Genomic DNA, 9883 nt, shown 5'->3' with positions numbered 1-9883 from the left:
TGGACAGGTGATGGTAGGTACTAGTGGATTTGTATTACAATCAAGCTACATGTACATTAAATATTATTTAACGTTCTTGTGAGATGGAATTATTTTACACATTGATCTTCACAACACATTAAATAATCAGCGGCATAGATTTTGACAACACTAATCAAATTTAATATACACCAAGTGTATACAATTAATTTAATCCTTTGTATTAAGATCAACTAGAAAACAAACACAAGAAAGTTCACATGCTCCACTTACCATCAATTAATCAGCTTTCTATTCTTTTAATGACAGGTATTAATCAGCCTCTGTGGCATGCAAAAAGTTCAATAATTGTGTGTAATTGCTTAATGACAAAGAAAAGATCATCCCAAGAAAGCATCATAAATAGTACTAGCAATCTGATTAATCGATAAAACTTAAAACTTTTCATCAATTATTAACAAGATCCAATCCCTTCATCGTGCACCAGATATTCCTAGTCAAAAAAGAACAAAGTGTTTGCCTTTATGGCTTTATCCAACTTTATCCTTTTGCTTCCAACATCATCATTTAGTGTGAAGAAAATGGGATTTTCTCGAGGGAATGTAATGCATCCCTCATGGAAGGTCTTTTCTGTGGAATCAATGAAGCACAAGAGAACCCAAGCTTAAACCACGATAACGTGGCTTCCTCTCGGATTGCCACATCACCCCTTATTGCCATGTCAGCCATCCTTAGAACCCGGTTGGGATCGTGGACAACCAAATCAGTGGTCCATTGTCTCAATTCCCTGTCCGAAAATACTTTGCCTGTTATAAGCTCAAGCAACAAAATTCCGAAGGAATAGACATCCCACTTGGGATTAGGCTTGAGATTTTTTAGCGGCTCCGGTGCATGATATGGGGACGTGCACCCAACAAAGCCTACCGGCGCAATGTAGGGGCTGCCACTAACCGACTGATGATCGTGTACATTATCGTGTGAAGATGTTGATCTGTTGCTACCAAAATGCCTAGCAGAACTGTCTGATTTTTGTCTGTGCTTTCCATATATAAGCCAGTGGAGTCCTAAATCACTGATCACAGGCTCCATTTCTGCTGTCAACAGAATGTTGTTAGGCTTGATGTTGCCATGTACATGTTTCTTTTCATGGATGTAGCTCAGTCCCTTGGCAACTCCTTTAGCAATCTTAAGCCGGACTTCGAAAGGCAAATGATATGGAGATGAACCGGCTTTTCCTGAAAAGAAAAGATGCCCTTTAATTAACAACTTGATTAAATACATGTTTGGCAAGTACTCGACGTGGAATTTTAGTTTCTTTTCATCCTTAATACTGTTGACTGCAGTTAAGCCTGTGACTATGTACTGTAGACAGAACTATGAGCTAATGTTTCACATGTCTTTGTCTTATTCTGTGTTTTCATGGACAGGAATTTTCAGAGTTATTTCCCTCATATGGAGAACCATTGGGAACAACATATGTACCACAGGAGTGCTCTCAATTTTATAAATCACTAATTGTATATGGAAATAATTAAAATTACTACTCATGTTCCCAAATTTATTGGAAAAATCAGGAACAAAATCAACCAAACTTGGCATGAAAGATATGGTACTACATACTCAGAATAATATTTTGCGACTTCTGAAAAATTGATGTCAATACCACAAAGCAATTATAAAAAAGTGAACAAAAATTGAGAGAAAATACTGGCTTAAATTTGAGCTACCCCTGGTTTTGAAATGCATACACAATATTATGAAAATCTAGCAATATGAAATAGATCATAAAAATTCCGAAAGTGGGTAGATTTCAAGGAAAATCAAGAACTTACTGAAACCAACATTGGCCAAGCTTCCATTGGAGACATAGTCATAGATTACTAGCTTTTCATCATCTCCCCAGTAGAACCCTCTGACAGGAACTAAATTGGGATGCCGTAACTTCGCGATGACCTTAACTTGATTCTCGAATTCCTTAAGATTTTCGATTCCACTTTCTCCAATTCTCCTAACAGCAAATGATGTTCCGTCTTGAAGCACTGCTTTGTATACTATACTAGCTCCACTAGATCCTAGAATATAAGCCGAAGCCTTTAATAATGTCTCGAGTTCAAGTTGGGTTTCCCCATCAACCATCACAAGGGACCTTTGGTTCTTGCTTTTCTCAATCTGTTGATTTGCATTATCTACTTTATCATCAATGGCATGGCTGTTATTATAGTCATCACTGTCTGATCCTGTGGCTTCTGATGTTTCTTCACCATTCGCGATACTTAGGCATGACCAAGTGGAAACATTTCGTGCTTCTTTCTCGATTGGTGGTTCTGAATCTTTCTTGAACTGATGTACACCAACTACTGGAGTCTCTTTGTCTGCAGAATCTGCCTTTTTCGTCTTCTTCAATTGATATACATAAAGGAATACGATTGCAAGAAGTCCAACACCGGCCAGGTCCCCAACCGCAATGCCTGCTATTGCTCCAGGTTTTAACCTGTGTTGTGGTGGATCTTGAGCAGCACTTGAAGTTGTTCCGGGAGAATTTGGCAGAGGGGTCGAGCCGATAGTTTTTGGTATGACCGCAATAGCAGGAGGAGAAGTATTTGTCGAAACATTGGGTGGATTCGACAGCGTTGATGGAATTGTACAAAGCTTTTTGAGTGGTTTCCCACAGAGATCTATATTTCCTGCATAAGAATCAGTTTTCTGGTTAAATAAAGCCATTGATTCTGGGATTTCGCCCGTCAGGTTATTGAACGAAAGATCAATTTTCGCGTTTGCCGGGATTTTGTTCGCGAAGTCTGATGGTACTAATCCAGAAAGCTTGTTGAAAGAAAGATTCAAGTATCTCAAACTCCCCCCACCAAATTCAACAGGCAATGATCCATTAAACAAATTGGAAGACAAATCCAGGACTTCAATATGCTGAACTCCACCTGGAATCAGGCCTGAAAAATAATTACTTCTCAAAGAAACCACTGTCAGATTCTTTAAAGAAGGTAAACTCTTCGGAATATTTCCGGCCAATGCATTTTCAGAGAGATTAAGAACCTTGAGAATGTTTTTTCCTCCAGTGAATTCTTGTAGTCCACCAGAAATTGAATTTTTGGACAGAGAAAGAACCTGAAGTTCTGAAGCATTGAAAAGTGAACTTGGGAGAGTTCCATTCAAGAAATTGTTGGAAAGATCAAGGGACCGGAGATGTTCAATGAAGCCTAAATCTTCTGGGATTGTTCCAAGGAGTTTGGAGTTTGGAAGGACTAGGCTAATGACTCGAAACATGTTTGGGGCACCTGTCGAGGTTTTAACTTGAGCACAAGTTACACCAGTCCAGAAACATGGTGTAACATCATTGTAGTCCCAATTATCAAGAACTGATAAAGGGTCACTGAGAATAGAGTACTTGAAAGAAAGCAAAAGAGTTCCATCTAAGTTGAGGCCAAGTGCAGGAACCAAAAGGAACAGAAAAAAAGGTGAAAATGAACTGAAAAAAAGATGATTATTACTTCTGGTTCTGCAGCTCATTGTTTCAATAACTGAAAACACCTCAGCACTGCATACTGCAGAGACCCCTATTTGACAAGGTCGAAGAAGGGAAAGAAGGTAACCAACTACAAATACGTTGTTTTGGTAACCAGAAAAAGATAGGACTTAAGAACCGAAGAGAATAAAGAGAAGTTGGTAAGAATACAGGGATGCCGTTGCTTTAGATATTCCCGAATATCTAATAATGAACTGAACTAAATGACGGAAAACAATTCGTAGAGCTGAACCCAAATTTATTGGGACAAGAAAATAAGCGAAGAACAAATGGGATAACTAGATATTGAAATATACTGGAGTTTAATTGAGCATGGGAAAATGCAGTGAATGGCTGGTATTGTACTTCTTGCTGTCACTACTTTGTTAAAGCTTTGTAAAATTGAATTCTTTCTTGCGATGATTTAGGAAGAAAAAGCAGAGAGGAATCTTTAATTTTTATGCATTTTTGCTACAAGACACATAGAATGAGTTGGACCCCAGCACACAGTTGTGGAGTAGCTAAAGTCCACCTTCTACCGACTTTTTTCAATCTTTCCCATACCACCTGTACATCTTTCAAATTTACTGAAGAGCGAAAAGAACAGACACTGTCATGAATCTTGAACAGTCGGTTTTAGACGATACTGTGCAACAAGGTACAAGCATAAAAAAGTTTCGAGTCAAGTTTCGACATCATATGAAAATTATGTATAATTGGGCTTTTGATGGAAAAATAAGTCCCAGTTGCAAGTGAAGTAGGATTTGAGTGCATCATAGTCTAATAGTTCATACTTTAAGACGAGACTGTCCAACACTTGTGATGGTATTCATATTTTAGCGTACTCAACGCGATTAAGCTTTTTCAGTTCAAACATAGGATTATTTTATTCTACAGCTGACCTGTGACTTCGAAATTTCCAAGTTCAGTCTTTTGTGATAACTGCTAGCTGTAGTCTGTCTTCATTTGACTCACTCATTCCAGAATTAGATGCCCTAAATTCAAAAACGGGTATAATACTTCATTTAAATGCTAGCTGTAGAGCTTGTTTCGTTTGGATTAAAATTTGATTTTAATCTAAGTTAAAGTCAAATAATTAATATTAATCACATTTTTCATGGGTCCCATAACTTTTCAACTACACATTTTAAAAACTTCTGTTACAATCTACTAAGAAATCTAATTTTAATCCCCATCAAACGCCCTCGTAGTCTTTTGTGCACCCCCTTTTTTCTTCTTGAGCAATATAAGACTGAAACTCGTTCCATATACGTTGCAGAGGCCCACGGTCAAGGTGAGGTTTAATCACCCTTTCTCCCAAATTGTAGTCTTGAATTTTTTCTATCCACATGCTTTTATAGAAAATAAAATGGATCGAGGTAATATATATAACACGATATAAAGTATATGATCGCAAGCAAATAACAAGATAAAGACAACGGATTAATTGGCAAAAGAACAGAGTATTTTATTTAATTGACTAATATGGATAAAATAAATACAATAATCGTGTTTACACAATTATTCTAAATTTCAATAATGCAAAACCTGTGAAGGGAGTATAATATTTATAGAGATGCATGCCAAAGCCCTAAAAGTACTAAGAAGATGGAAACAAGATTAAAAAAAAAAAAAAAAAAAAAAAAAAAATCTAGAATCCAAAGATGCCTCGTACAAAAGCCTGGCTAGCAATAGCAATAAAGATGATCTTCATGAAATACAATAAGCATACAAGGGTTTTTCTATTTGTACATCAAAGTTGACACCCCGTTATACAGATCTCCTCACAAGGGGGGCCAAGAATAAAAAAATTGTGGGCCCTTTCGTGAGGGAGTCTGTACACTGGGGTGTCACATGTAGCAAGGCCCAAGCATACAATTATGCATTGATAGTTAAGCATTAAACACGAGAGAAAAAGCTTAGCCCTTTCTTGAGTTTATGTTTTGTTTTTGCTATTAACAAAACACTCATTTAATAATGTCATATTTGTGAAGGAAAAAAACTATTAAAACAACAACAACAACAACAACAACAATATTTAAGCCCATGTTTGTAAAAAATATAAAAAAGGCAATCAAAAACCAAAAAAAAAAAAAAAAAAAGAAAAAAAAAAAAAAAAAAAAAAAAAAAAAAAAAAAAAATAACCCGCTTTGAATAAAGGAAAAATGTTTTTCCTAAAAAAAATTCAACCTAATTTGGGTAAAAAAAAAAAAAGCCAATAATGTCCATCTTGATACGAATTTCAATGCAACAAAAGAAACTCCAAAATTTCTCCACTTGAAAAAATAAATCGACCTGCAATGAAAAATCCGAACTCTTCAACAAAAACCAAACTTTTGCCAACTCAAAAATACTTCTCTTCCACGATATGCAATACAGATACATGAACTCAAACACTAGATTTTCCATAATTCTCAAAGAATTAGAAATTATCAAACAATGTCGAAGCACACACTATAACAGAATCAGCTCCCAATACTTTCATAGAAACCTGTGGCTAGTTTCAAAACCTTCAAAAATACTAAAAGCATGTGCAACCGAATCAGCATCCACCTGCCTATCTGCAATGAATTTTATCTCTAATAGTTGAATACAATGGACCACATGTAATGGTGGTAAAGCGAAATTATCCATATCCTCCAAACTCGAATGAGTAGTATTCTTTAATATGGACTCCTAAGGTACAGTACCAAACCAAATCTCTACGATGATACTAAATCTATGTTGACTTTTCTTCACAAATTATGTCCAACCTTGCAAGATGTATAACTAGGATCTCTTTCGACCCTCTAATACAACACGAACATCCCTTTGAACCATCAAGATTCCACCTCTTCCAGAAAACGTGTACCCTTTTAAATCAAGAGTACTCAACGAAATGAGATTCTTCTTCAAGTCTGGAATATGTCGCGTGTGATCAAGTATTCTACATATTTCATCCACCAGTTTCAATCTAACTCTACCAATACAAGTTACTCAACAACGTTCATTATTATCCATGACAATGATAACTCGTGTCACATTTTCATTTGTTTTAAATAAATCCCGATTGAGACGCATGAAACATACAAGCTATATCCAAAATCTACCATGTCAGAAATCTTCAAAACATTTTCATCACTCAAATAGTTCTTGACTATGTTGATCTCACCTAAAGTATTTGATTGCTTCCTATGATTTGCAGTCAAATTATCTTTGTTCTGCAATTTGTTGCAATCTCTCTTAATGTGTCATTTCTTCTTACAATAATAACAAACCTAATTACTGAAAGTTGATCTCAACTTACCCATTTTTCAATCACTACTAACAACAGGACCTTCTCCATCTCTAGCCTCGGATCCAACTAGATGCTTCATCTTCTTTTTTGAAAACAAGGCATCATGCGCATTTTCGATGATGAGAGTATCGCGACTATACAAGATCGTGTCTTTATACGAAGTAAACAAAGCAACCAATGAACACAAAAAGATTAAGATAAAATCTTCTTCATCACACTTTACTTCTAAAGTCTTCAAATTAGTTACAATCTCCTTGAACACAGCCAGATGATCTTCCAAATATCTGCTTTCTACCAGGCAATGAGATTTCAACCTCTACTTCATATGCAATTTGCTCATCAGACTTTTTTGTCATACAAAATTACTTCAACTTCAACCACAACGCGCCTGTCGTTTTTTCCTTCATAACGCCCTGAAGAATACTGTTAGAGAAATGAAGATGGATTTGTGAGAGTACCTTCTGATCTTTCAGTTGTTTCTCCTTGTTCAAGTCGTAGACATTTTGTCAAATCCCAACAACGCATCATTTAAATTCATCTGTGAGTACAGTTTGCATCTTCACATCCCATAACAAGAATATTGTATTGCGATCCATAGCGAAATTTCATGCTTCATGGCTACTATCAATAACAAAAATTTCGAACAAATCCCAACTAATAGCACTGATATCACTCATTGGGAAATAAAACAGATCGAGATAATATAAATGACACGAAAATCACAAACAAACAACAAGATAAAATGCAAAGAATTAATTAATAGATAAATGGAGTATTTTATTCAATTACCAAATATGATGAAAATAAATACAATTACCGCACCTACACAATTATTCTATATTTCAGTAATACAAAACTTGTGAAAAGATTTGAGTATTTAAAGGGGTGCATGCCAAATCCTAGAAATACCATAAAAATGGAAACAAGATAAAAAATCACATGAAATAAAGGAAAAAAATATATTTTTCAAAAAAAAAAAATTTTAATCCAACCTAATTTGAATAAATAAAAAATAAAAAAAAAAACCCAACAGCTCCTCTGTCATATCGCTCAAGCTTCTACCTTCCAAAATCAAAAATTTGGTAATTACACTTCAAAATCACCAAATCATGAAATGGATCATTCGGCAAAAAATACCAAAAGGGGTCCATCGCCAGCTGCTAGTCAACTGCTCAACTATGCAACACAAAACAACTCAAAGAGTATGTTTGGTTTGGCCGAGCTTAAAAAATGTAGAAGCAATTGAAACTAACTTTTAATCCAAATAGACGTCTAAATGTAACCTTTTTATTTTGCTTTTTTACCTTTCTTAAAAGTTCACTTTCTCGTTGATTTTTTTTTTCTTTTTTTCACTAAAACAATTCTTTACTTTGAAAAAAATACTTTTACATTTTTAAGGTTTAAACAAATGTGCACTCAAAGATTCTATGTCTTGATAAATACATAGGATTATACGAGTTTTGAATCCACTATGTAGCATTTGTAATTGTTACAATTTCAACTAAATCGATAGGGTTTACACTTTCATCACTATTCGTTGTTGATCATTACTTAATTCAAGAAAAAATTGAAACAAAATTATATAAGAGAATATTTACAATAGACAATCAAAAAAGGAGGATTATTGTCTCTATTTGACAAAATTTGTAAATAATTATTATTAATGAAATTATAAGTATTATTTATTTATTCACCACTTATATATCTATTTAGATTAATCTATTTATATCCCCCCACAATATATATATATACACCACATTTTATTCACAACGAAGGTTTTTAATATTTGCTCACTTTTACTTTTATGTCCTCAACCTTTTTCGCATCATATACTCGTATACTCATATTGTCATTCTTAACCTTCAATTAATTAATATATTTTGTCTTGGATCACGATTTTCATCCAAATATTCTAGCAATGTGCATTAAAAAGATGGACAAATATTTATTTTAACTTTTATATTAGTTATTTATTTCGATTATTTAAAAATGGGAGATAGAAATACGTTTTTTTGGCCTCATACCAAATATTTTGGATGAAAATCATTTTTATAGATAAGATGTGAAAATTAATATAAGCAAATGGAGGCTAAGCAAAAAGTTGTTCTTTTCAATAACAAACAAAAAAATTACATATTTTTAAGCAAGTCACAAGTTGATGTTACTGTATAATATAACATATCTAAACCTTTTTATTATTTATGCATTTTGGAGATTGTTTAAATTAATAGTAACGCGTTCGAAAAACATTTTCTGTCAATTGCACACTTTTCAACACAATCTATATTTGATATTTTTCAAATAATATATTATTTGGTTCCTAATCTATTTCTTGAAAAGATATATATATATATATATATATATATATATATATAGACGCACGCACAGTTACGTATTATTGATTTATTTCTGTCCATTTAACGACTGGGAGAGAAGGCAGAATCAATAAGAGAAACGCACTACACTTACAGAAAATAATTTTACAGACAACATGCAGATAATACACTGTTCATAGGGTGAGTTGTTATATTTTTTAAACTCACATGGAACCCACTCCATGTGAGTCTTCTGAATTTATTCCGGGACAGAAATTCTGTACAATCAAAATTTCTCTCAATAAGATTATTCTTGTATAAATTGTTAGTTAATCGAGATGTTGGGAGTAAGGGTGCGTTTGATTGGAAAGATGAAATTTTTCTGTGAAAAAAAATAAATTCTAGGCAATTGAATTACCTAGAACTTGCATAGAAATTGTCAATTAAATGCGTTTGATTTATTTATTTTTCAACCAAGAAATTATTATACTTGTCGATTTTTTATTGGTAGGTAGATGAGAGAGTGGATAAATAAGAGAGAGAAAAAAAGAGAGAATTTCATGAAAAATAAAATCTCACTCCCCTCAAAGAAAATATTTTTCTTGATTTTGAAGAAAATATGGTCACGTGACCAAAAGTAAGAAAATATTTTTCATTGAAAAAAAGTCAATCAAACAATATAAAAATAGGAATTTGGGTGAAAAAAATATATTTTTCATGAAAAATATTGGCAACAAAACCCCTCCTAAATTCTAGTCTCTTGAATAGTTGCAATTTGGAAATTCCCAAATAAAT

General features: G+C 33.8%; 1 protein-coding gene across 1 annotated transcript; it reads right to left on the bottom strand.

Annotated features, from left to right (window-relative positions):
• Positions 1 to 291: 291 nt before the first annotated feature.
• On the bottom strand, positions 292 to 4048 carry LOC111410142 (probable LRR receptor-like serine/threonine-protein kinase At4g37250). Its single transcript, XM_023040361.1, has 2 exons — positions 1812 to 4048; positions 292 to 1214 (listed from the first exon to the last, which is right to left on the bottom strand). The coding sequence occupies exons 1-2, from the start codon at positions 3499 to 3501 to the stop codon at positions 547 to 549; spliced, it is 2358 nt and encodes a 785-aa protein (XP_022896129.1). The 5' UTR covers positions 3502 to 4048; the 3' UTR covers positions 292 to 546.
• Between the last annotated feature and the right edge of the window lie 5835 nt (positions 4049 to 9883).

Source organism: Olea europaea, chromosome 15 (assembly GCF_002742605.1).
Source record: "Olea europaea var. sylvestris chromosome 15, O_europaea_v1, whole genome shotgun sequence".
NCBI lineage: Eukaryota > Viridiplantae > Streptophyta > Magnoliopsida > Lamiales > Oleaceae > Olea > Olea europaea.
Note: the sequence above shows the minus strand (reverse complement) of the source record. Positions and strands in the feature narration are given on the sequence as shown.

Excerpts from the sequence above, each read along its gene's own strand:
- LOC111410142 (XM_023040361.1), bottom strand. The coding sequence starts at position 3,501 with ATGAGCTGCAGAACCAGAAGTAATAATCATCTTTTTTTCAGTTCATTT. Across the intron at positions 1,215-1,811 it reads CTTGGCCAATGTTGGTTTCA|GAAAAGCCGGTTCATCTCCA; the intron begins GTAAGTTCTTGA and ends TTTTCTTTTCAG.